This window comes from Sphaerodactylus townsendi, linkage group LG05, assembly GCF_021028975.2.
Source record: "Sphaerodactylus townsendi isolate TG3544 linkage group LG05, MPM_Stown_v2.3, whole genome shotgun sequence".
Taxonomy (NCBI): Eukaryota; Metazoa; Chordata; class Lepidosauria; order Squamata; family Sphaerodactylidae; genus Sphaerodactylus; species Sphaerodactylus townsendi.
This window is the reverse complement of record NC_059429.1, coordinates 84733483-84761431: the sequence shown is the minus strand read 5'-3', so window position 1 is coordinate 84761431 and position 27949 is coordinate 84733483. Positions and strand designations below refer to the sequence as shown.

Here is a 27949-nt window from a genome sequence, read left to right as displayed (position 1 = left end):
ATTTTCAGGATGGAAAGGGGTATCTACAAAGATATATACAAAGTTCTGAATTTCAGTAATAGCAGTTATTTTTGTAATAAAGGCAACTGCATGCTTGGAGACTGGGGGTCATATTCTAGTCTTTGTATTAGACTCAAGGGATAAGTTGTTCTTTCCTATATTTGTCATGCAAGAGGAGTGTGACTTCCATTGTCTGCAAGTAGCTCAAAGCTTCCTTTCTTCCAGTTCACGTTAAGGTTGCCAAATCTGCATTGGGAAATGCCTGGAGATTTGAGGGGTGGGGTCTAGGGAGGGTGGAGTTTGGGGAGAGGAGGCACCTCAGTGGCATATAATAGTGTAGAATCCAAGGCAGCCATTTTTTCCAGGAAGCTGATATCTGTCGTCTGGATACCACTTGTAACTTCAGGAGATCTCCACACTCAGACTCTAGAGGATTGCAATCATAGTTTCGCCTCCCCTTCCTGTTCTTTGTTCTGTCCCCACAGAGGCGCTGCTCTCCAAGGAGAAGCTTGAACACGCATCAGACTCTTCTCAGTTAGGGAATCCAAGTCCAGACATGCCTGCTCACTCCTATCCTGCATGTATTTCAAGGGCCCCTTGTAAGAACTGGTATTTTTATAGGATTGGTTAGATGGAAATAGAAATTACAGTTTTCTGCTTTTCTTCATTATATCTCTGCCTCAAGTCTGTAATTATTTCTTTTACGCCTAAGCTGTAATGTTTGTGTTTTACTGCTGTATTGCTCTCTTTTAAAGCTATCCAGGTTAGTGGCCATCACCACCTCCTGTGGCAGCATATTCCAAACACCAATCACATGTTGCATGAAGAAGTGTTTCCTTTTATTAGTCCCAATTCTTCCCCCCAGCATTTTCAATGAATGACGCCTGGTTCTAGTATTGTGAGAAAGAGAGAAAAATTTCTCTCTGTCAACATTTTCTACCCCATGCATAATTTTATAGACTTCAATCATATCCCCTCTCTGACGTCTCCTCTCCAAACTAAAGAGTCCCAAATGCTGCAGCCTCTCCTCATAAGGAAGGTGCTCCAATCCCTCAATTATCCTCATTGCCCTTCTCTGCACTTTTTAAATTTCTTCGATATCCTTTTTGAGATGTGGTGACCAGAACTGAACACAGTACTCCAAGTACGGTCACACCACGGCTTTATACAAGGGCATGACAATCCTTGCAGTTTTATTATCAATTCCTTTCCTAATCATCCCCAGCATTGAGTTTGCCTGTTGTGAAAACTTTAATTCAACCTATCCCTCCAAGGATTTCTGCAACATTTTATCACTTACATCAATGCTTTGTTTAACAAAGGAGATGACTGGATGGAAGGTAAAGACAAGCCCTTGATTTAAATTATCCATGCAGATTCTCTATGTATATTTTTTGTTCAAGTGGATTTTTACTTTAAAGGTGAATTTACTGTATGCACAGGCATACCACCTCTGCAAAATGAAGAGAAAAGTACTGAGAAAGAAATTCCTCAAAGGATCACTTAAAAACAATAAAATCAAAATTATTACATCAAAGAACTAAAGAATGTATTTCAGCTATATCAATGTATATTTTCTCAGTAAAGAAGAAATTCTCAAAATACGTAAGGTGAAATGAAATACATAAACTATTTCACAGAAACTACAAGTATTTAAATATATCAAAGCACATAAAAACTAAAGATATTGTGAAATTGAAAATCTTAGAGGAAAAAACCAGGAAGATAAATGATTCCTTAAAACAGGATTCTAGCTATAAAACTCTGCAACTGAGAAAATTCTCAACATGGATTCTTATTAATAGAATCATTCAGCCATTTGAGAAATGTGGAGAAGCTACAACTACTCAATTGACATCTCTACCACATACAAGAAAGCATAGCATTTTGGTAATATAGATAGTTAAAGGCCTTAGCATTTGCTAAGTTGGTCACCTATATTGGTTCAGTAAAATCTCTGGGGAAAAACATCGGCATTAGCTGATTTTAAAATCAGGTGAATTGGTTTTTCTTTCAGTCCCACATCAGGATTTTTAAACCTTGTGGGGGGTTTTTTCAGCACATATACTTCAAGAACTGATTTGTACTGTATGCCATCTGGACATCCTCATGTGAATTGGGCCAAGCAGAGAGAGAGGAAAAAAGAGCTATGCTGACAGAGAAGCCCAAGAGTATCAGTAATGGCCACTTTCTCTTGGCCACTTGGGTCTTACTTTCAAACAACTCCTGTGGCTGGTTGATGAGATGGATGATTCATTCAGTAGAAACGGCCTGTGGGTAGATGAGGCAGGCAGAAATATGCATCAGGGAAAAGGCTCAAGTTGATGGGGTTGCCATCCAAGCGAATGTCCTCCAGGGCCCAACGGATGTAATTGTGATCTCTGCTATTGCAAAACGCATCCTCATGCATGGTCTGGATGTTGTTGTTCTAGCCGGGGAAACAAAAGGTGAAGAGAAAATCTCAAGGGCCAAAGTCTCTTTTGGAGTAGCGTAAGGGTATTTTTAAGATAAATAAAATATTAAATGGGTAGGATTGCCTGTTGTGGGTTGGAAAATTCCTGGAAATTTTGGGGATAGGGCCTTGAGATGGTGGGGTTTGGGCAGGAGCCTCATTAAGGTGCAATGCCATACAGTCCACCTTCCAAAGCCACCATTTTCTCTTGGGAAAAGATCAGCTGTAATTTTGGGAGATCTCCAGTTACCACCTGAAGACTGGCAAGCCTACATGGGGAAGTGCTTCCCCTGTTGTAACATACCTATATGGAACATCATGATCCTTTGAACTGGCTTCATGATAAGCTGAGCTAACCAGCTGGACAGGTCAGTGCACTGGGCTGGGTACAGTTCTTTTCTGTAGGGGGCAGAGGACAGGACCAACAAGGGAAAGGGATCACAGAGCAGATGATATCTTCTTGGCAAAAATGTTTGGAAGCGTCAGTGACAGAACAGGAGTATAACTAAGCTAAGTGAAATTAGAGCAACTCACATCCAGAAGCAAGATTATACATGAACCCCAATTATGGCTCTTTCGCTAGTTTTTCTTTGTAACGTATAAAAAAGTGGGAAAGAATTACTGATTCTTTTCAGGGTTCTTTCCCTTGGTTACTGGTGTTTTTGCACCTGGCTTTCAGGGACCTCTGTCCCTGCCTCACCTGTAGATGCAGAGACCGTAGTCCCTCAGGCAAGGGCACTGGGATATAGTCCAGTTTGTTATCAGCTAGATAAAGGAACTGCAGCTTCTTCAGATCCTGAAAGCACAAGAGAAAAGGATCAGGCATCTGCCTGCCTTAACTTTCAAATCAGGCCTCCTGTATTTTCCAAGAAGACCAATTTGATTTTGTGTGTTTTAGTGAAATCCATTCTAAGATTCATGTTCTCAGGCCTAAATAGAGGCTTAGTTATTCAGAGTCAAGATCAGCATTTGCAGTCAACATCTGCAGTAGTCAGGATCCAGTCCTCTAAAGCAGCTCACTGAAAACCAGCACTTACTACCTCAGTTCACCTGTTAGAGCGAACACATGTATAATCCATGTACAATGTAAATTTCTTTATACATATGTTGAGTAATTCTTATGTAAAATTCAACACATGTACAGCTGAACATGTGATTAAAACTGCACATTTTCCCAGGTACTGGACCTGGTTTCATTTGTAAACTGAAAATGCATTGGCTGTTTCTTACAAACAGATGTACATATCTACATACAGGATGAATGTGTGTTCACTGTAACTTGTGAACAGGGCTATTAAAATTTTTATTACACATTGCAGTGTGTGCATGTACAATCTGTGCACAGCGTACTCTTGATTTTCTTTAATACACACATTAAGTATATTTCATATTATATTTAACACTTGCACAGTTGAACATAATTTATCCATGTACTGGTCTCTGTTTTCAGTTGTAAAGTGAATATGTCTTGGCTCTTACAGCATGTGTGTACCTATAGGCAGGCTGTACATGTGTTCACTGTAACATGTGAACAGGTCTTGTGAGTCCTAGATCACATGAATACCTCCCATGGCTTTCCCTCCCCTACACCCACCCATTCATTGTGTTATTAACACCAATGTGATGTTGTGATTTCACAATGGGAGACAACCACAGAGGAACAGTAATTTATGGATTAGAAATAGACGTGAAATATTTGAGAAATGTTTACTTGGAAAGCTTCAGGTCTGATGCCTGAACTCTGGATCATGTTAAAGCGGGCATCCAGTTGTATAATGCCACTGGGCAATTCAGGCAGGGAAGTCAATTTGTTTTCAGGGAGGATCAGTTCTTGCAAAGAGGGCAGCAGTCGGAAAGAGTCTTCATCCACCCAAGAAACAAAGTTGTTCGTCAAGTCAATTCGTTTCAGTTTTGCTGCAGAAAAAGTTCAGAGTCAAAATTGCACAGTTAGTTTCCTTAGGTTTACTGACTACCACTGTTTAGAAGAGATGCTTGTCTCACTTGAAATGTTATCACAGCTAGTATAGGAGACATTGGTCCCTCTGACTATCCAAGATGCTGGTCCCTACTCCCCTTTGACTTTGGAATGAATTCACAACATGATGTGATCAGTGACAAGACACAAGCACCCTTTCCGTATTGCCTACCAGTCCATACACCACCATTTCCTTCACTGATTCCCTTCCACCCAGATTTTGGTAGAATTGAGAAGATTTTGGGGAAAACCTTGTTAATTTCTCATCAAGTTTTCAACTATAACTTCAGGGCATCTTCCTTGGGTGCAGGACTAGAGCTAGACCTGAGTTCAAATCCTCAGTTATGAAGCTTATTAGGGTAACCATGAGAAAAAAAGTGGTAATGTTGCACATATCTACAGTAATGGAAAAGGAAGAAGAATTCAGGAATTGAACACAAATGAACTTGGACTAGGTGGCTGATAATACAAACCACAACATTTGCATTTCAATGAATTTTCATCGATGTGCTATTTTTTCCCCAAAGCTAACATGTCCCTAGTGTTCATGAAAATAGTTCCCAGTTTAGTCATGTTAAATTGCTCCTAAATCTGAGATAGACCAAATCAATCATAAGATGCAATCTGCTTTCAGTATGAACAAAACCCACTTTATGCATCAGTATGAACAAAACCCACTTTATGCAATGTGATCATTTTCAGATATTTCGAGTTGAGATAAACACACAGCAAGTACATTTCCTATTGCTGTCAATGGATGAGAGTACTTTATATTTGATTTTGCTTGTAATAGGGAAAGGGACTCAATGAGAGTAAAGTATGAATGAGGCAAAAAAACTGTATAGGTGGCCTTCTTTGTAAGAGGGAAAGTGATTCACAGTGCAATCCTTTGCAGTCAGTCCAGCCTAAGCCCATTGATTTCCAATGCAGAGTAACTGCATAGGGTTATACTTGAACATAAACATTACAGCTAGAATTCCAAAGGAACATATCATACCGAGTCCAGTGAAGTCACTGGCTAGAATCCGATTAATGCGATTGAAGCGTGCATAGAAGTACACAGTCTCTAAGGGCAGAGGAGGGACGTCTTCTAGATCGGTGTCATCACAGTACACAGAGGTTCTGATACACACACAGACCAAGCAGGTGGGAAGACCTAGAGATGAGAAAGTGCCAGATTACTGCAATGCACTTTGAAGACACTTTAGAAGCTTCAACTGGTATAAAATGATACTGCAGCTCGCAGCAAGAGTGTTGATTAGCAGAAGATGTAGAGAACAGAACTTGCCATCTTAAAAGAAATACAGCTGATTGTTGTCTGGGTTCAAATTAGTAAATGTTATGGTAAAACCCTAAACAGTTGGGTTCAGGATCCTTGAAAAACCATCTGCTCTCTTATGAACTTTCCTGTCTTTTCAGGTCATCGACAAAGACCCTGCTCCATTTCTGGCCCCCACCTTGTAAAGTAATGAGTGACCACTAAAGAGAGGTTTTTTTCTTTGTAACTCTCAGGTTTGGAATTCCTACCTCACAGCCATTCACCAGACATTAAGCTTCTTAAGCCTTGCTGCCAGGTACAGATCTTCTTTAAAGCTTAGACCTTTCTGGTAAGTGGATATGCCCTCTGTGACAGAAACTCTAAAAGTTACTAACCCCCCAATCCAATTCCCAGGGGCAGCTGGGGATAGCACTGTTGTTACACCACTGCACCTCCCCCAGAAGGCTCCAGGTGGCGCAGGGAGGCAGTTGGAAGAAAAAAAAGGTGCACTGACTGGAAGCCCTCAATAGGGCTCAATGAGGGTGGCGTAACTTCAAGCCCTGGGCCACAATGTTCATGACCCTAAACCCCAGGTGGAAGGTGACTAAAATCAGCTCCACTACACTTCAATCTGTACACACACACAACACACACACACACTCTGTGCTGACATCCAAACAAACAAATTGCTGTGTGGCAGCGTTGCCTTCTGGGTTTCACCACCGCAGAACTGAGGAGTGGCCAGGCATCTCTACCCCCTCTGCCAGAAGGGGTACACCTTGTGCCAGAGGAGCGGGAAAACATGTTAGCTCAGCCTTCCAACACTCCCTGTGAGCATTCAGCTCTCCCAGCTGGATTGGGCTGTAAGGCTCAAGAGTGCCACCTAGAGTATCTGGGATCGTGGACTTCTGGAGATTCCACTATGACCCATTCACTTCCATTCCATATTGGACCATCCTAGCAGAACTAATCCCTTTGGACAAAGGATGATCGGATTTGGACCAGACCATCTATTTGTCATGAAAGATCAGAGCCATATCCTGGTGCTTGATGGAGTTTGGACTGCACTGTATATGGCTCTGACTGGTAGAAGTAGCCTGTGATATCAGAGATGGAGATTTGCATGGTATTAGAGAAATCTGCTTGTTTTTCTTAGAAAGGAGGATGGTGTAGATCAAAATCCATAAGGCATAAATATCTGAACATTTGGGTTTTTTACTTGTCTTCAGTTTTCAGTGGAAACTGGGTCAACAGGAAATTGGGTAGGGATTGAAGACTCCTTTAGCTTCTTGCTACAGTGTAGGTAAAATGTTTAGTTTAGTTAGTTCAACTGTGTGGGGGTTTTTTATTTGAATATCTCTGTGCTGTTGCTGCTGTGTATTTTCCCCTGTATTTTGTTTTGCCTTTTTCCACCCCTTTTTGAATTCAACTTCCCTTTGCTCTTTCTTTCACAGTAAACCTTTCTATAAAGACATTTTGAGGGCTTCATTTAGTATAATCTATTTTTCTGGGATATTTCTCTTAATCTCTTTCATATGTTCTTGACTGCACAGCTGCTACCAAGTTGGTTATAAGTGATTTTGTCATTGTTCTAGTACAGTACAGGAACACTACCTTCTCAGCGGGTCAGTCTAGACATTCTCAGGAGATCCTGAATGGTGGAATTTGGTTACCAGAGTACCTTCCAGAAAACACTTGATCTAAGAAAGTTTCCATTTCCCCATTCCTACCAAAACACCCTCCTCCCCTGCCAATGACCCTTTGCACTGGCATTTCAGCAATGATTATTCCTACTACTAGCTTCTAAACTTGCTGCTGCTATTATTTTAATGTTTTCTTGTGGGGTAAATTTAATTGCTTATTGATTCTTACATGGTTTATTGTGAAAAGTGCCTTGGGATCTAGTTTGCTGGGAACACAGGATATCCGTGTTATAAATAATCAGGAAGACACAGAGGAAGATGTTAGGTTTAGCTCTTTGCAGTTGCCCTTAAGGAATAGCCCTATGCAAAAGAATCATATGAGTTAATAAAGTGAATGTGATTTTAGATTAGAGCTAATACTTCTTTATTTTAAATTTATTACTTGTGTTTAATTCTAACAAATGTAGCATTTCAGCGATTCTTGGTCCTGAAAATGTCTTGTGAAAGGTTCAACATGTCTCTGGCTGCTCATGAATATATATTGATGTCATCAGGGAGACAACGTAGTATAGTGGTTTGAATGTCAAACTAGGATCTGGGAGACCCGGGTTTGAATCTTCACTCTGCCATGGAAACTCTCTGGGTGACCTGGAGCCAGTTACACACACTCAACATAAGTTATCTCATGGACATCATCTATATATTTAATAGTAAAATAATAATCATAATCCATACAGTGCGGCCACACAGAATTAGGGTACAAGCTTCTGGAAAAATACAAAAAGTTTAAAAAACAAGAGGGTAACACCTTCCCCATAGTTATAGTGATGTCTGTACCTGAGGTTTCCACACAGGGACTGGCTTGCATAATTCTCCTGTTACTACTATGGCAGGCAATGATGATTCCACTTGCAATGGGTCCCTGCAGTTTCCCTGCCCAAGTCTCCTGGCAGGGGTGGGTGAGTGGGATACCTCTTCCCCCATGAATCCGTACAGTCTCCTTCTTGCAAGTATAAGTATACAAATATCAGTATAGTTCAGGTACTATGTACTGTCACATAAATTCCCACTTCATGTAAATCTGACTTTGTTTTGCCCCCCAAGTGAATCTGATTTTGGTGCCCTGTACTTGGCTAGGACAGAGTGGGGGAGACACAAGTCAGGCTCAACAGTTCAATAACAGGTTTATTGTGTGTGAGAATCAAGATCCTAACTCCTCCCTTGGGTCTATCTAAATCAGACTGCTTGCTTGTCTTGAGCAGATTTGAAGTTGTAGACTGTGTCTTCTCTAGGCTGCTTTCAAGAAAGTCCACTGTGTCTTGCTTCCTTTTGGTTCTTTCAGTCCTTGTCTGGTTCTAATTGCTGTTAACCTTAACGTTCTCTATGTACCACCATATGCGTCACGAATATTCCAGTCTCTAGCTACCCTTGGCACCTTGCTCTGACTGACTGGCAAGAGCTAAAACAGGGGATTGCTGGGTAAAGAGGGAAGCTGCCTATTGGGAAATGTCTTAAAGGGACAGGGGCTAACGAAAATTCCCTCCCTTAGAAGACTTATCAATGAACTAAACCCATGCTAACTATGGGGAAACTGAAGCTTAATGGGAAAATAACAAAAGCCTCTGTGGGGGCATGACAATTATCATTTAACAGTATCATCTTTTTTATTTATCAAAAGAACTTACTTCCCCTCACCTGCCAAAAAGCATTAAGTTTCTGGATCAAGTCAAAGTTTACCTGGGTCAACATTTCATTTCTAGTAATGGCCATTTGCCTGTTGCCAGTGCTCACTGGGCATTAAGATTTCAAGCTATTCATCCATCAGATCTGCTATTCAGATGGCCACAGAGGTTACTCGGTGTAGAGGTATACTATGTCAGACTGAGGTTGATTCCCCACGGTCAATTAGTTGCGTGATACTCATGCGAAATATCAAGGTTTCAGCAAGAATTCCCCACTGCTTGAGCGACGAACAGGGATTCATCCCATTTCTGGCGCTTGTTATCCTCCTTCTCCCAAGGCCCGGCAGAACCTGCTTGCAAGTACAACTTTTTCTCTTAGCATGCTTTTGATCCAGTTTTGTGGGGGGAATAGGGATCCAATCTATGTTTAAAATTCCTGCCATGGAGCTTGACGCAAGTCTACCAACCAATCAGCTCTCAGCGGGCACACAGCGATGCGCACACAGCCTCTTCTGGGTTTCAATTTCACTGTTGGTCTCAATGAGAGATGTTAGCATAACGAAAAAATGCTTAAGTGATTAACCGTTCACCCTTCCAAACGAGCAAAAATCTGCTTAGCGCCTAAACTCTTCAACGTTCATCCTTGTAAACAAGCAAACCTCAGGTTAGCAAGTAGCAGGGAAAAATTTCCCGCCTCAAAAAGGTCCTGCTCCAACATGGCATGCCAGCCAATCAGGAGAGACCCGCAAAGGAGATCACGTGGTAGTGGGGATCGCTACATTTCTGGGATCCAAGATAGGCCTACATGTCTTCGCTGAATCCATGCTGCAGTGGGGAGGTTGAAACCCTGATGAAAAGGTGCGGTTTCTTTACAAACTTGGTTTTGATCCTACCAAGATACAGAACAAAGTGGTAGGGAACCTGTCTTTGGCTCCAAGAGTCAGCATATGCAATCTTCTGCCCTTGCACCGTGGCTCCATGTGCCGAGCCGCCGGCCCCATCCTTGCCCGCCCTGCAGGCAGCAGGGCAGACACATCCATGTGCTTCTCAGAATGAGCGGAGTAAAAGGTAAAAAAACCCCAATATATATAGTGTTATCTTTATTTTAAATGTCAAAAATTATTTGCGGCTCCAAGTGTTTTCTTTTCCCGTGGAAAACGGGTCCAAATGGCTCTTTGAGTGTTAAAGGTTCCCTACCCCTGAGATAGAATTTCCCTGTGGGGAATCAGCCTGAGACAGGCTGACCTCATGCCTGGATAGATGTACTGCATCTCTTTTATTTGATGAGATAAGGAACTGGATTTTATGAACACAGGATGTGAATTCTCCCACAGGCCATATAATGCCATGGTGTTCAATGTACCTCTCCCCTACCCCTGACTTTAATCCACATCTTTTTTTGAAAAAATGAAAGTGGGGGATGGGACTTATAACTTTGTCACAGTATAAAACCACAATCAGAAATGATTGGAGATTCATCCAGCATGGTGCAGTGATTAAGAGCAGGTGCACTCTAATCTGGAGAACCGAGTTTGATTCCCTGCTCTGCCACTTGAGCTGTGGTGGCTTATCTGGGGAACCAGATTAGCTTGCACATTCCAACACATCCCAGCTGAGTGACCTTGGGCTAGTCACAGTTCTTCAGAGCTCTCTCAGCCCCACCTACCTCTCAGGGTGTTTGTTTGAGGGGAGGGAGGGAAAGGAGATGTGACTGGGATTTGGGCGTGTTAGTTGATAGTTCCATGGGAATGTCAACTCAATGCATGGCAGCTGTGAAAAAGGCAAATTCTATGCTGGGGATCATTAGAAAAGGAATTGATAATAAAACTACAAAGATTGTCATGCCCTTATATCAAGCAGTGGTGCGACCGCACTTGGAGTACTGTGTCCAGTTCTGGTCGCCGCATCTCAAAAAGGATATCGAAGAAATAGAAAAAGTGCAGAGAAGGGCAACGAGGATGATTGAGGGACTGGAGCACCTTCCCTATGAGGAGAGGCTGCAGCGTTTGGGACTCTTTAGTTTGGAGAGGAGGCGGCTGAGGGGGGATATGATTGAAGTCTACAAAATTATGCATGGGTGAGAAAATGTTGACAGAGAGAAATTTTTTCTCTTTCTCACAATACTAGAACCAGGGGGCATACATTGAAAATGCTGGGGGGAAGAATTAGAACTAATAAAAGGAAACACTTCTTCACGCAACATGTGATTGGTGTTTGGAATATGCTGCCACAGGAGGTGGTGATGGCCACTAACCTGGATAGCTTTAAAAGGGGCTTGGACAGATTTATGGAGGAGAAGTCGATCTATGGCTACCAATCTTGATCCTCCTTGATCTGAGATTGCAAATGCCTTAACAGACCAGGTGATCGGGAGCAACAGCCGCAGAAGGCCATTGCTTTCACATCCTGCTTGTGAGCTCCCAATGGCACCTGGTGGGCCACTGCGAGTAGCAGAGAGCTGGACTAGATGGACTTTGGTCTGATCCAGCTGGCTTGTTCTTATGTTCTTATGTTCTTATGAGATTGTAAGCTCCTTTGAGTCTCCTTGCAGAAGAGAAAGGGGTGATATAAATCCAAACTCTTCTCTTCTCCTCTAAGATGATATGAAAATGGATGTATAAAAATGTACAGAATCACCTTGGTCCACTTCATAATCAAGTGCTAAATTTGGGGGGGGGGGGGACCAAATGAAAAGAAACTAATGAGTCAACTCTAATTAAGACAGGGTTGACAAGGTAGCAACAATCCAAAGAGGCTGCTTAAAAATGAATCATTCCTTGCCAAATGCAATCCAGAAGGAGCAATGCCTTCTAAATAGATGGTGTTACCCCAGGAATTTTGTTGGCCTCTCATATCTAAAGACATAAAACCCAAAGGAAACAGTTATTTCTGCACTCAGAACCCATTGCTACTATGTTTGGAGATAACAGCCTGTTGCAGAGTCAAATCGACTGCAGCAACATGACAAGATTCCAAGCACCAATTAAAACTGCTTGGATTTTTAAAAAAATAAAATAAAAGCCTATTCAGAGAACTAATCAGACCCCAGATCCATTAGTGGAGAAGTTCAAAGCAGAAAGGCAACAATTTCCCTAAGCCTACTACTTAATTTGTCCCAGTTCAGAGTGACAGAAAATGAATAAAGATATTTATCCTTCGCTACAGGATTTTAATTGTCACTAATCTAATTGCTACTTCTGTCCGATTACCCCTACATCTCTGCTCATTAAAGTGTTGCGTTGTTGCTGATTTTGTTTATTTCTAAGCAGTTCTTTTCTCAGACTCCTTTAACATTTGAAAGAAGAAGCCCTGTCATCTTTGCAGAAAAAGAGCACATTCTTTCAGGCTTTTTCTGCATTCTTAGCTTATCACAGATTTTCCCAGTGGTCAAACCTGTCTCTTGGGAACGTTTTCTGTGAAATCATTCCACACACCTCCTCCCCCCCTCCCCCGCGGTTGTTTTTCCCCCCTTATTTCTTCAGGTGCATTTATTCCACATGCGACTGCTGAAAATGTATTATTCCTGATGTCATCCTTGATGCAGAAGAACAAGCTTCCCCCTTTTTTCTTTTGTGCAGGCCCTCTAGTTTTCAAAATCACTCTCTGCCTTAACATTACATCACTATTTTGATATGAAAGCATTAAAGCTGATCCAATCCACCCTGCTTCTTTGTATCTCTGCCTGAATGCCACATTGATAGTTCAATAGGACAAAGATAAAAAAAACATTAAAATTAAAAATAGAGGAGGAGGGGTAGAAGCTGAAGGGGAGGTTGGTCGACTACAAGGAGATGGTAATAAGGGCCAGGTGTATGGTGGGGCATTCTTTTCAAAGCTTGCATGTTTTTTCTTCTGTTTGGTTCTAGAAAATCTCCTCTTAATTTTTCCTCCACTGTTTCCCTGAGTACTTTCACTGCAATTTTTAAATCTGCTTTGAAGCCAACATCCCTTGAACACACAATCATATTGAAATGGTCTTTGTTTTCTTCCCCATCAAACACTTGGCCCTTATCCATACCCCCATGTAGTCACCCACTTCAGCCATTTTCCTGCCCCTCATGCTCTCTTTTCAAAAGGATCCAATTTTTTTTCTTTCTTTGTCATATCACATTAGTGATATAATGTTAGGACACAAACATAACCAGGTCAGTTGTATCAGCTTTGTGTTTTGAATTAGCCATGCAATTGTAAAGCTAAGATACACTGTGTCCAAAGGTGGGAGCAAGTGAAATTGACACAGGAAGTTGCTTTTGCAGGAGAAAATTGTCAAGGGAGCTGCAGAAAGAATTGTGCATTGCTACACCTCTAATTTGGCCAAAAATGTTTTTGGGAGGGGTGGGCTACTGTTCCTTCAGGTAATGGCACCTATTCCAGTAGGGTTTTTATTTTTTGCTTCCATTTTGTGTGGGTAGTTTCCAATAGCAGAAATGGAAGCAAAGACATTTTTTGAATTGCTGATTTAATGTAACTGTGCAGTAACCTTAGGGAACCAAGGGGATGATGAGAATGGTATTGTGAGGGGTTGTCTATCAATGTGACTCTGAATATATGTTTAAAAAAACAAATGAAGCAAAATGGTGGAATTAAAAAATGGACATGGGATCTCTTTTGTCCCAGTTTAGGCAACATTCCCTAAGAAGGGGCCACTGAGATATAACTGGGCAATTTTTTTACCTGTTTCTGTAAAGAGTGGGTCCCCCAGTTCCATGCCTTCCTTATACTTTTGAGTATTTTAATGTAGAAAGGAAAAGGTTTGCTCACTCACCCTGATTTGATATGGACCCAAAGAGACCTGGTCCCTTAGCCCTGGCAGCTGTGGAGCTTGGTGGCTTGCTTTGTGGAGCTTCAACTGGCACAGTTGTGCTCAGGGATTGTGGGAAATGCTTGGACAGAGGAGCTAAGGTATCAACTTCAATCTACAAATAAAACATACATGGTTGTACTAATCATAAGGCTCAGAGTCAACACCAGTGTTTCTGTTTTACAGGCATATGAACCGAGCCATCCATAGCTTTTGCTAAATCAGACATTTTCAGGTCAATATTTACTTAAACTGTGTATGTCCCCCTTTTCTGCACAAAAGCGGCCTCAAAATAGTGTGTGAAGTCATCACATCTCAGTGAAAACACGTGGGTAAAAATGCAAGAAAACTTGTTTTAGAAGCTTAGATCCATCACAGCACTTCTATAGACAGAAGGATTTCTGCCAGCAGAGCATGTCTAGATCACTTCCATTCTCTTGCAGCTTATTTCGGGGGCGGGGGGCATTTTGGGCTACAGAAGAATGGTGGCAGATGAGAAAATTATTCTCTACTGATAGAAATCCTGTCTGCAGAAATACTCCAGTGGTTGGAAATCAACACATTCAAACAGGCGATAGGCTAGCAATGAGGAATAAAACCAAATTCCAGTTTTAATTACTGACAGGTGGTTAATACAGAATGTTTTCTTCTACATACAAGCAACCTTAAATATTATTTGGTGAATAACATAACATGCCTGACATTTGATCACAGATAGAACTGCTAAAAATTCTTCTGAATACAGCAGCCAAAAAAGAATACTACCATAATTGTGGGAAATCCACCACTTACTCTACTAATGATGGATTCTCACAATAAATTTATCTAGGTGCATGCATGTGTGCACCTGAAGACAACAATGTCACAACTACTCCTATCTCCTGTTCATACAAAATGTTGTGTGAATCAGCTCTTATGAAGGTGGGGAATCTCTAATATTTTAGCAAGGTGAGATTGCTCAGAAGTCACCAGTCACCTCACCTAGAGATTCACTTCCTGTCACATTCATACATTCATACAGGAGCAAGAAGGTCATGAAGTCTAAGGGCTCAAGTACATGTCACATACATTATATCTGGATTTGCCACAAGGAGTTTCTATCAGACACGGATTGCAAATTTCCCTCTGGGAACTCAGTTTCCAAGAGTGCAATCAAAGGGACTTAGCCTTTTTCCTTGTACCATTTTCCTGACATGAAAGAGCCTGGGGAACTGCTATTTATTGCAGCAGGGACTCCACATGTACTGTTGAGGTAGATGTAGGTTTTCCCAATGGGATAAAGAGTGGCTCCCCAGAAACATTCCAAGTTGTGAAAATAATGCAGGGAAGAAGGCTTCAGTCCCTTCTCCCCCAGCGTTGCACTCACAATTTGAGTTGGATCTGTTTAGAAAGAAATTGTAAGATGGTTGCTGCTCTACTCCAGGCAAGCTTACAAAATGAAATTTGGGCTGGCTTATTCAGCCTGATCTCAAACATGTTTATTCCAAAGGATATACATGCTTAGGATTGCAGTCCTGAAGACTGAAACTAAACCAGTTCTGAGAGGGTCAAAATAATCCACAGCAGTCTCTGAACTGTAACACAGAGAAATTAGAGGGAAATTCAGTCTCCTTATGGCTGCTAATATACAAGAACAGCATAAGAAGAAGCTACAGGAGCAGACCCATTATTGGCTAAAATGCAAGTGCTGGGGAAGGGGAAACTTCCATCTGCTGCATAATGGTCTCCTTACCTGAGTTGTCTGAACTGATCTTGCCTTTGATGCTTGACACATCCAGCTTGTTGGTCCTGATGAATGATTTTTATATGCATGCCAAAACAATTACTGCAACAGTCCCATACTCATACTGAATTCTTTATTATCCTTGGATAAATAAGTGTCCAAATTTTCTGAGAGATCTGTCAGCTGGGCGTTGTTTGCCAGTTGTGGCCATTAACTGAGAAAGGGTATCTGATCACAAATTTGGTTGCTGTAACACCTTCAAGATGGCTCAGAAACTTCTGGAAATCCACAATGCAACAGCTAGGAGAGTTTTAAGGGTGACCCTATCAGGCAAATTCCGCCCGGGTCAAAAACAGCGGCATGAAAACGGTGTAAATCCTTTTACACTATTTATGTATGTATGTATGTATGTATGTATGTATGTATGTATGTATGTATGTATGTATGTATGTATGTATGTATGTATGTATGTATGTATGTATGTATGTATGGGATTTCTATACCGCCCAATCCCCAAAGGGCTCTGGGCAGTGCACAACATGGATTCCACATACAGTATATAAACAAAACCCCATTAAATTAAAATGTAAGTTTAAAAGTTAAATATTTAAAACACAGCAGTAATTCAGTAAAATGGCGTCAGCCTGAGGACGGTGGGGTTTGTGGAGGAGAAGGACTTCAGTGACGTGAAGTCTTTATTTATGGTCAATGACCAAATAAGACTTCAGTGCAATATGCAAAGTTCCCCTCCCCCCCAACCCATATTTTATACTGCCCTTAACCTGTGTTTATTAAAAATTTAAAAGCATGACTACTTTATCTGATTCAGTATAATCAATCATAGAGTCTATAACTTGGGATAACAAACTGGATCGGAGTTCTCCTTAGCGGAGGGAGGGGAAGGGAGGGGAGGGGTGGCATGCAAGGGAGGGGAGGGGAGGGGGCCCGGCATCTGGACATGGCCCACCCACCCTAGCGGAGGGAGGGGAAGGGAAGGGAGGGGTGGCATGCAAGGGAGGGGAGTGAGTGAGGGAGGAATGGCATGCATTCTATTTTAAACCATTCTACATTAAACCATTTCTACATTAAACCATTCTACACCGTTTTCACACTGCTGTTTTTGGGCCATGTGGAATCTGCATCAGACTGGGTTTGTGTCATCTGCACTGACTACCTATTTGTTTCTGGGCTCAGTAAAAGATCCTGGTTTTTACTTTTATGGCTTGTGCCCAAAATTCCTAAAGGACTGCCTCAACCTGTATTGTCTGAACCAAGGCTTGAGGGCCATACATGGGGCCTTCCTTCAGGATCCTACTCTAACTGACCTAAATTGCTATCCCTTGATTATAAAACTCCTTTCCTTAAGGGTCAAGAGTGCTGGAATCCTCTTTGAATGCTTTGGACTAGAAACTTTTATTTTCCAGGCCTTTGAGTTAGACTGCCTAGTGGTGCTCTGGAGCTTTCTTATAGTACATCTGCTGAAATATGTTCTCTCTTCTTACGTGTTATAAGCTGTTTAACTGTGATGATTTTCATCAACTTCTATTATCTGTGGTTTGTTTTGGAAACCATCTTGGGGAACCATATGTAATTGAAAAGTAGCTTAGGATTGCCCTAAAATAAATTAACCTGACTGATGAAGAACAGGACAGAATGGCTGACAGAAGCTGCTCTACCATTCCTCCTGGGGTAAGCAAGTCTGAAGATCTGGTGGCTACACATCATACAGAGGCTACCAACATTTCCAATTGTTCATCAAAATAATTCATATTTTGCGAACTGAATAAATTATATAAGCTTGCATGTATTCATATCTTGTTCTCCCCAAAGCTTCTGGTTTTCAAAGTATTGGGAAATTTTAATAAAGAACTGGAAGAATGAAAGACTAAGGAGACTGAGGATGCGATAGAGACAAGGGACAGAAAGGAAAAATGCAAGGAACTGTGTATGGCAATTCTTTTCAGGACAGCAGATTATTTCTTTAGGAATTTCTGAGCCCATCAAATATACAAGGCTCTGATTGTTTAGTACCTTTGATGCCAGGTCCCCATAATCGTAGATATCCTCATAATTACTGAGATCAATTATTCCTCCATAATTGTCCAGGCTGAGGTCATCACTGTCAAGATCCAGGATGTTGTAAGATGGAATGTCAGTTTTCAGCTTCTTTTCCTTTCCATTTTCCTTAGACAGAGCTGCTGGAGCTAGTGCAAAAGCCAGGGCAGATATTGCACTCATCAAGACTGCAGGCTGCATCCTGGGTCTGACTAAGTAGGGAGAAACAACAGCATACTTTTTTTTAAAAAAAAAAGGCAGCAGGAATAAACACAATGCTTTCTATTCAGACACAGATTTGGGCACATCAGTGTATCTGGGAATCAGTCAATCAGTCATGCATTCATAAAATGAAAAGAAAAGCCCACCCCACTGAGCAGATTGGAATCCAGAAGGATGAAAGGAAATTTCAACACCTAATAGCCAAGGCTCACCAAAACATAGCTCTAGAGTCCATTTTTAGTGCAGTGGTTCACTTCTAAAATATGAGTTGGAATGACAAAATAAACTGTACCCTGAGAGCATGAATAGAATGTTTTTCTCCCACTAATAATCAAACACTACCAGACCAATCCACTTCCTCCCCTTAGGGTTGCCAGCCTCCAGGTGGGTCCTGGAACTTTCCTAACATTGCAAGTGATTTCCAGAGTACGGCAATTACTCACCCTGAAGGAAATGGACTCTGCTGAGGTTCCTCCCTAGACTCTACCCCCCATTCCAGATCTCTGGGAATTTCCCAAGTTGGAGCTGGCAACACTACCTCCCTGCACTGGCTTGGTTTGGCTTCCAGACAAACCTCAGCCACTTTTATGGCAAAGCTTAAGCACAGGAAGTGATAGAAGCAGCAGTGCTAAAAGGGTCTTTCTCAAGGTTAAAAGCTTCTTCATTCAGTAGAGTTTATTCGGTAGTATATTCCCAATCTAAGAGCCACTTCCTAGGCTTCCTTCTTATTTAACAATCACATCTCCATCTCTGCCTTCTGTGCAACTGAATACTTGGCTTTCTTGCACCAACTTGTTAAGCATTTGCTTTCGCTCCTTATTATTATACCTCCTGTTGCTTCCAGAGCCTGTCTGACCTGACTTGCCCTACAGCGTTTTCAAAAGAAACCCCTTTACAAGCTGGGGGCCTCACAGCTGCAGAGAACAAATGGATGAAGCTTTGAGCCCTGGGAGATTATTACTCTCCTTCCCCTTTCAGTTTTCTTATGCTTGAATGTTCCACTGTGCTGAAGAGGCCCAGGGTAGAGTCACCTCTGGTACATAAAACAGCTTTGACTGTTCATCAGACAAGGCTGAAAGGACATTCTGGTCTGCAGTAGCAAAGTGGGAGGCAGATTCCGAAATGGAGTCCAAGTTCACACTATCAGTGGAAATGCTCAGATGCTGTTAGCAATTGGGTGGATTACAGCTCACAAATTACTGCTTATTACCTGGGTTTTGTCCCACATAGTGCTAAAATCCTGACATTCATCCAAATAAAGCATTGAAGGTTGTTCTTTGTTGTGGTTTCAGCAAATGAACCTGAGGAATAAGGAGTCTGCCATCTCTGGAGGTGTTCCGGAGATGCTGCTCAAGGCCATTTATTTGCTAGGGTTTTTAAGGGAGTGTAGACTGCAGGGTAATGTCAGGATCGGTAAACTGGATTGACCCTGGTCAGTATTTGGATTGAAAACAATCAAGGTATTCCAGGGTTGCTACACAGAGGTAGATACTGGCAAGCCACCTCTGAATGACGCTTGCCTTTAAATCATTGCGGGATCACCATAAGTTGGCTGCAACTTGGTGGCATTTTTCATCACCACCATGTTTTCAGGCTTGAATTTTAAGGTGCCTTGAGCAACGGCAAAAGTGGAATATACGTATTTTAATAAATAATTAAAATAAAATAAAGGATGTTTAGGCAGGCACTACAATTCCCAGTATAGGGTGAGTTGTCCTATTTTTATCAGAGCTTCTGTGCTCTTTCTGACATGAAGATGAGGAAAGCTGAAGCTGCTAGACTTTTGTGATTGATTCAGCCTTTAAAATCACAGGAATTCTATAGTAAATGGCCATACTAGATCACAAGAACAGAAAGAAACCTGTGAGCGCTGCCTTCCAAGTCTGTCCTAACTCATAATAATTTAAAAGGTGCCAGAACTCTATCAGTCTGACTAGTATTTCTGAGGGCAAGAACACAGGGATTTGCAGCTTCTGAATGTTATTCCAGCACAGAGATTCTTCAACATGCAATATAGCCGCTTGCCTAGAAAACCAGATCAGAGAATCTCAGCAAACAAGGGAGGCAGGTTTTCAAAAAGGAAATCATGACCACGGTGACCCGTGAGTGGACTGAGAGGTGGCTTTGCAAGAACTTTAGTGATTTAACAATTCATTGCATCACTGCCATGCACAAACCCCTCTGAAAATTGTGTGGGGGTATCCAGCACAATCAAATGATGTGGCACCCCCACCTCTTCCAGTTCAGACAAGATGAAAGTGATTAAAGTAAACCAGAAATAGCCCTTCAAAGGGAGGTGTGCCAACAAAAATAGTAGGAAACAAATGAACCAACAGTGCCTAAAATAAGTGCTATGTGTGGAAAAGGCCAGAGTTGGCCAGTTTAGACTTTATCAGCCTATTTGTTAGGATTTCTTGTTCTAGTGTGTATTATCTTACACTTACCTATGCTGAACTTCATTTGCATCCAGGGTTGCCAACCTTCAAGTGGGGCCTGGAGGCCTTCTGGAATTAAAACTGATCTCTGGACTAGATTGATTGTGTCCCCTGGAGAAAATGGCTACTTTGGAGGGTGGACTGCATCTGACGCTATTTGGTACAGAGGCAACCAGGAGATGGCAAACCTATTTGCCATTCATTCACTCATTTCGGAGCTCTTCATGATGCGCTTGATTGTCATCATCCTGAATAATTTGATATTGTCTGCAAACTTGGCTAAAACTTTACTCACCCCAGTTCTATACAATTTATGACCAAAGTAAATAGCACCTGTGACAGGTGCCAATCTTTGTAGAACCTCGCTGCATATTTTCTTTGTGAGAACTGTCCACCTGTGAGAACTGTTCACTTCTACCTGCATCTTCTTGTTCTCCATTAGGCTACTTATCCCATGACTGCTAGGTTTATTCAGGAGTCTTTGGTAAAGAACATTGTTATAAGCCTTTTGGAATATCTAGTAAATAATGTCTACTGGATCACCCTTATCCATATACTTGTTAGCTCTCTTAAAAAACTCCAAAAGTTTGATGAGGCAGAACTTACTTTGCAAAAGCCATGCTGATTTTCCCTCAGTAGGCTTTTCTTTTCTATGTGCTTAATAATGCTATATTTAATAATAACCTTTTCTAATTTACCTGGAACAGATGTTAGGTTGACTGGCTTGTGATATCCTGGATCTCCTCTGGCCTTTTTTTTTTTAAAAAAATGAGTGATACATTTGCTGCTTTCTGATTTTAGTGACCAGTTAATCACACAACAAGTTACATATCAAACTGAAGAATACACCATACTTAAATTCTAGGAAGAGTCCATTTTCCAAATTGTCCTGATCAGTCATAAGCCTTAGCTCAGAATCAGCTGTCAAGTACCCTTACCCACACACATATACACTTTAGCTGCTCATATTCCATTCCCGGAGTCAATTGGGTGCTCTGAAGCTTTCATTTTTAACAGTTCCTAATGTTTTTTGTTTTTAATGAACAAGCCATAAATGACCCTTTGTCCAGGACTTATTTTTCAGTTCCATCTCTTGACCCAGAATTTACATTCCAACAACTAGTAAGCATACCCACCCACATACCACCCGTAAGGTTATCCCAGTTCACCAGCTGGAGAGAGGCTCTGCACTAAGCACAGAGCTAGGGCTTGAAATACAGGACATCTGAGTTGTAGACTCTTCCTCTTAGCTCTTGACTGACCACTTGGCAACCATAAGCAGCAGTCTGTATTAGCTTTTAGGAAACAGCACCACCTTTTTGCAGCAGCTAGCAAGGAGTGTGCAGGATGCTACATCTCAGTGGAAGCTTTTCAGATCATCTCGTAAGCTTTGTTCAGAGGTAGCAGCTCATAAGGCTCTCAGATAAGACCAAGAAAATTGCTGGTTCTTGCTTTAATAGCAGTTTGATAGTCAAAGAAGGTGAAGGTTTTCATGGCATGGAAATAAACCTTTTAGGATTGCCATCCTTCTGGTGGGGCCAGTAGATCTCCCAGAATTACAACTGATGTCCAAAATACAGAGATCATTTTTCCTGGAGAAAAAAAACGCTGTTTTGTAGGATGGACTTGATGTCATTACACCCCATGGAGGTTCCTCCCCTCTCCAGACCCCACCATCCCCCAGTCTCCTCTCCACCCCCAAACTTCCAGGAATTTTCTAACCCAGAACTGGCAAACCTAACTATAACCTGTTAATTACTGCATACCAATACTATTAAAAGTGCAACTACACAAGCAGATAGAAAAGGTACCAATTAGGAGTGTCACAATTTTTTTCAGTATTTTTGAGAGTTGGGTTTAAAAGACCCAGACATTTCTAGAAAAGTCCCAAAAGCTGAAGTCCCATGCCAGTATGGCAGTTTCCCCCAGCTTTTTTCAGCTTTTCCAACATTTTCGAGCCCAGCCTACAGCTCTGCCCTGCCACCTCCATGTGGAATTTGGACTCGACAGCCTTGCACCTCCACTGCCTCCAAGGTCCAAGTGGCTGAGCAGAGCCCAGCCCAGCATTCAGCTCTGCACCTTTCAAGTGGACTTCTGAGGGGACAGGGCAGAGATGAATCCTGGATCGGGTCAGGCCAAGCCCAGTGTTCAGCTTTCTGCTGCCTCTAAGCCCATATGGACTTTGAAGGAGGCATTCAGCAGGTAAGTGAGAGGAAGAGGGTTAACACCATTTTTAATGGTAACTTGAAAAATGCCAGGAAAATTCTGTAGGGGGGGGGGGGTTCCACTTTTTAGTTTCCATAAATTACCACCAATTTGTTTGGCCAAAAATAAACGCCCAAAAGCCGATATGGTTTTTCCTGGTCTATTTCCCCTTCAACATTATCCAGATGCACAATCCTTGTGTCAACCATACCCCAAAGGTCTGCAATGACTTTTCACTGAGGGTCAAGGATACATTACCCAGATGTACTCTGTTCTTGATTAATACTTCACATGTTTCAAGCATGTGACCATGGTTCAAGGGCCTAGGGGCTATCTTACCAGTTTTTCTGATTGCAAGAACAGTAAGAGGAAGGGTGATCACATCCAATTCTCTTTTTGAATATAGTTCTCATTCTTTTTGGCTTTGTGCCTATGCAGAGTCTATGGAATAGCATATTAAGTTGTCAAAAGAAGTTCATTATTTCATCTGTTGAAAAGCTAGCAGAACACAACCCTATGCATTTACCTTGTGACTGCCAAAATCAGGCAAGAGGTGGAGTTCAGGCTTGGGCCCTCCTACACAAAGGTAAGACCAATGGGGTCAAGTGGTAGAGCCCATGTGCCCAGCAACAGAGCTGATCAGTCAGAGAGTGGAACCAATGAAAAATACTAATTTATTTAAGGTGCACAGTGCCCCCCCCCTTCAATCATCAGAACTGATATCATATCAGGAGGGGAAAAGATTCAGAAAAGGCAGCCTAAGGCAGCCTAAGGCAGCTACAAAGAGAAGCTGGTTTTGTGGATCAGAAAAACTTGGGTTGATAGTGAAAGTAAAAACTGGTTGCAAACTAAGTTTGCTCATAGGAGGCAAAAAACCAGCAGGAGATTCGCCTCTGGTGGATGCTTTAGTATCCGGCCACAATTCTATCGTTTAATCATAGAGTTTTGGTTTGAATATCAGCACATTGGGACACAGGTCATCAGCCTTTACCCCCTGCTGCCCAACTGAATAGTTACAGGAAAGACTCTCTTGGGGAGGGAGATTTGCCCATCCCAGCAGGAACTGAGCAAAGCTCCTGCAAACATAAGGCCTAATATGCATTTCATGTCTGGCAGACTTTTCCTCATGGATGTCTTTTTCCTCCTGCTACACTCACCCCACAACAGATGGGAGATGACCCAGGTTTAAAGAGTGGCAAAAGTCCAGCTTTTTCTGTGCCTGCACTGCAAGAGCAAAGCAGCCCAATATTCATAGGACCTGCTTTGTGTCTGCTTGCATTCCCCTACCCACGTACTTCTCCTGCACTTCAGGGGGATCGGGAAATACCTTCCACCTGCCTAATTTTAATCACACCTTTCCATCAATGCATGAAAGCAACAATGGAATAAAAATGTGTTGTTGTTTTTTAGAGGAAGAAGAATGCAATGACCCCTGACAACCTGGAAGAACACGCAGGCGAACATGGCTGCTGCAGTTGGGACTCTTCCTTGCTTGTAGCAGGAAAAATACAAAGAGAGCCTAATGCAGAGAACACAGGCATTGGACAGGCACTGGGCAGGCAGAGTATGCATAACCAGTCATGCTGTGGCGAAGATCTTAAAGGCACAGCACATTGCACCTAACACTTAGAAACCAGTCTCTCTCTTATTCCCTACGTTATATTAATATAAACCTTCATTGGCAACTGGCCTGACAGAGAGAAAACGGATCATGCCTGTGAAAAGCTAGGCAAACCTGGGCAGCACTAACTTAGCTCAAAATATTAAACTATATATATCTGCTGCCCAACACTTACTAAGTACCTTCAACCTTTGGACATTTTTATGAGCAGTTTGCAATGTGACATATGGGAAGCAAGTGTGGTGTAGTGGTTATGAATGGTGGACTCTAATCTGGAGAACCAGGTTTGATTCCCTACCCTTCCGCTTGAGCTGCGGACTCAAACCTGGTGAACTGGGTTATTTCCCCAGTCAACACATGAAGTTTGCTGGGTGACTTAAGGGCTAATCACAGTTCTCTCAGAAGTCTCTCAGCTCCACCTACCTCACAAGGTGTCTGTTGTGGGGAGAAGAAACAGAGGAGTTTGTAAGTTGCTTTGAGACTCCTTACAGTTGAGAAAAGTGGGGTATCAATCCAAACTCTACTTCTTCTAAAACATGTCACAGGCTTATCTGCACATCCCTATATACACTAAAAGGAAATCCAAATAATACTCATGATCCATAACATTTTATGTTTCTAATAATGCAACTTGACAAAATGTGAGCAATCCATGATCAAGCTTCCTGACATTTTTTTAAAGTCAAAAAGCAGATACAGGGGCTCATAACAGAAGCTGGCTCCCTCAAGCTTCTGTGAGCCCTGATAAGAAAACAAAGGGTGTCTGTATTATACTTGCCTTTATTGTCTACCAAAGCTAACATAAGTGCAACGGAGACAGTTTCTATCACGAAAAAGTATAGTGGGGAAATGCTGTCATTCCAGTTCAAACTGCTGTCATTTAATCTTAAAAATATATCCAACCCAATTAAAAAATTTCCACACTTTCTCCAATTACACCCAAACTATATGTCACTCTAAGCATTTATCTACCCTTTGTGAATTGCACATACACAGAAAGAAAATATGAGCCTTTGAAGATTTCCTAGGATGCTACTATTTGCTTTCATAGCATGCCATTTAGGTGTGCTGTTGTCATATATTATCTGTGCCTGCACATTCTTATAGAGACATACATTCCTTTGTAGCCTGAGAGGTCAGTGGAATTACCCAGACAAAAGCCAGCTTTAAGAAAATGAAATGGGGGTCAGAAGCTCTGGCCCCCTAAAGGAAAGAAGCATTCTGAATTGTACTGCCCTTCATGCAGTACAAGGGCAAACTGTGCAGAGATATTTAAAATTGATCAACTTTCTTGGAAGTTGGGTTGTTTCATTCCAAACATCCTGGTGCTTGGGCAGTAGCAAAGAAAAAAATAGCTAAAAGTATGTGTTCCACCTTTTCAAGTATTTGTATTATCATCATCTATGTTGTTTTTATGGACTTAAATGTGTATACGCATGCTTATCGACTTCCACTTGCGTTTTTACTATGTCGATGTTTACGTCTACAAGTGTGGGTTAGCATAGGTATACTAATATCTAAGCAGGCATGGTGCACACATACTCACATATAACTCATATTACAACACACATCACATGTAAAGATGCACATGCATGCAAAGATGTGCGTATACATTCATGTATGCAGAAACCAGCATGTAAGATCCATTATTACACACATGTTCTGATACATGTACACAGATAACCACACTTAGGCACACAAATATTTCTGAGAATGCTGGCCTAAAAGAGATGTACTGATTAAAAAAGTGAGCACTCTACATCTTTACTTCCCACAAATCTTCCATAGAACAAACCTAAGTGCAACAAGCTTTTGAGAATTGCACAATGGTAGAAGAGCTCTTTTGCTGCATATTAGCCCCAACTCCTAGGCTACTTCCACAGTCACAGTGTTTCTGAACAGAGCGTGAAAGTTCCTGATCCCTGCATGTTAAGGACAGAAAGGTAGAAGAGAAAATTGCTGAAAGCAGCGCAGATTACAAATGTACATACCACTTTTCTTCCTTCTGCCTTGAATGAAGAAAGAGGCCAACTCTCTTTCTCTTTCTGTATTTTTCTATATCTCAGAGTGAATCTGCTGAAAAGCTTATAATGAGTGTGGTTGGAGTGGAGGAGGGAGAACGAAATGTTTAGAAAGGATAGGTTGCAAAATGGGCAGCCAATCACAGGAATGATGTTTCTGTCACAAAGCTACTCCATCCCTCTCTCCCCATGGCATCACTGTGTGAAGCCCCTCACAAACAACCATGCTCAATTAAAGCTGTTCTTCAAGAGGCTAGCATTACTGTTGGAATAGGAGGCAGGAAGTCTCAGAGTAGCTTTTTTTTGGTACAAACTTCGCTGCAGCTAAGTTCACTTTCAGAACGAAGGGAGAAGAGGGAATTATGCCAATATTCACTGAACCCCCCAAGTGCATGTTCTGCTTCTTGGAATCTCCTTCAAAGGTTCCAATGGGACTAGTTTATTAGGCTCCTGTTAAAGGCATTGAAACTGGGTAAAATGTTGGCATCTTTACTCTTGACATCTCTCTATAGTCAGCCATTTTTCTATCATCAAAAATACCAGTCTTTTTAAAAGAGGAAATAATTAGCTTGAAGGGGTTTGGGGGGGGGGTGACTTTCCTCTTTCTTACTGCTTACTGACTCCTGATATTTTAGGCACTTAAAAACTTTTAGCCTCCATATTAGGATAAAAACTGGAATGACATTACCACAGGTTTATAATCTTTAGCAGTTCTTGGCTCGCTTGTGATTACAATTGTGCACTGAGTTTGCAAATGCTGCAGTTTTGAATTTACAGAAATCTGTTCCATTCAGAGTTTGTAAATATCCGACAGCTGGTCTTGGATATCTTTCTCTCACTGCGGGTGTAGACAGAGATTGCTCAGTTTCAAAAAAGGACTAACCTATACTGTGATGTCACCTTTTCAGTCTTAGTTACATTCTTGCCATTGTCAATTTAGTGGTCATTCTTTTCCATGAGGCCTTCGGTTTTTCTTCATATCACAATTATGCAAGTGTTCAGATTCAGGAGCAATTGTATTTGCAACTGGTTGTCAATCTATAGTATCAATATATTGATATAAACATGCCCCCAAAATAAAAGTGCATGTGTGCTCTGATGACAACGTTGACACCACAGGTGATAACAGCACCATCCGCTGAAAATCCTAATTATTTAAGGCATGTCTGGGAGAAAAGAAACTGATTCCACAACTGTGAAAATGCAGAGAGAGGCCAGATGTGTGGAAGAATCATGCCCAAACCAATTCCAATGCATATAGGTTAACTGCCAAGAAAATTAGGAATAAGTTAAGCATGTGGAAAAGCCCAGAGTATACACTGCCTCTTCAGAAAACTTTCCTAGCAGGTCTCTTCAGCAACCTGACAATGAATCTGGAGTTCAGATGCCCTTTCTCCACTAAACAAGATGTTGTTTATAGATTGTATAAGTAAAAAAGTAGCCAAAAAGTGCAACTCAAATTTGATTATTACCGAGGCATGACTTGGGTCTGTACATCAACTAATGTATAGCACTACCTAGACTTTCAAATGTCAGCAGGGACATATCTTGGGGAGAGGGCAGGGGGTCTCATGACCATGTGCCTCTGCCCCCCCTGCCCCCTCAGATCAGAAGGACAAGTGGGAACCAGGCTGGGCAGGTTGGTGTTTGGAATTAGGGTGAGAAAGGTCGAGGCCCTCATTCTCCCCCCTCCCCCCTCCCAAGTCCTGCAGCACCAGTGCAACGAGGAGCGAGAGCTGCACAAGAAAGTGAGCCACACCACTGCCAACACTTCTGCTGCCTGCCCACCTCTCCTTCTTTCTCTTGGCAGTGCTTGCTGGCTGGCTGGTTACCAGCTGCACCTGCTCCCTACAGCA

The 27949-nt window shown here is 41.8% G+C and overlaps 1 protein-coding gene across 4 annotated transcripts; it reads right to left on the bottom strand.

Annotated features, from left to right (window-relative positions):
• Window positions 1-1527: 1527 nt before the first annotated feature.
• Window positions 1528-26186, bottom strand: OPTC (opticin). Of its 4 annotated transcripts, XM_048495753.1 has the most exons (8): window positions 26064-26172; window positions 20945-20996; window positions 17566-17801; window positions 13776-13926; window positions 5425-5583; window positions 4164-4366; window positions 3153-3248; window positions 1528-2428 (listed from the first exon to the last, which is right to left on the bottom strand). In XM_048495753.1, the coding sequence occupies exons 3-8, from the start codon at window positions 17788-17790 to the stop codon at window positions 2258-2260; spliced, it is 1005 nt and encodes a 334-aa protein (XP_048351710.1). In that variant the 5' UTR covers window positions 17791-17801; window positions 20945-20996; window positions 26064-26172; the 3' UTR covers window positions 1528-2257. The 4 variants fall into 4 exon arrangements, with proteins under 4 accessions (XP_048351710.1, XP_048351709.1, XP_048351708.1 ...); XM_048495752.1 differs by lacking the exon at window positions 20945-20996 and having other exon boundaries at window positions 26064-26186; XM_048495751.1 differs by lacking the exons at window positions 20945-20996; window positions 26064-26172 and adding an exon at window positions 18255-18613.
• Window positions 26187-27949: the final 1763 nt, after the last annotated feature.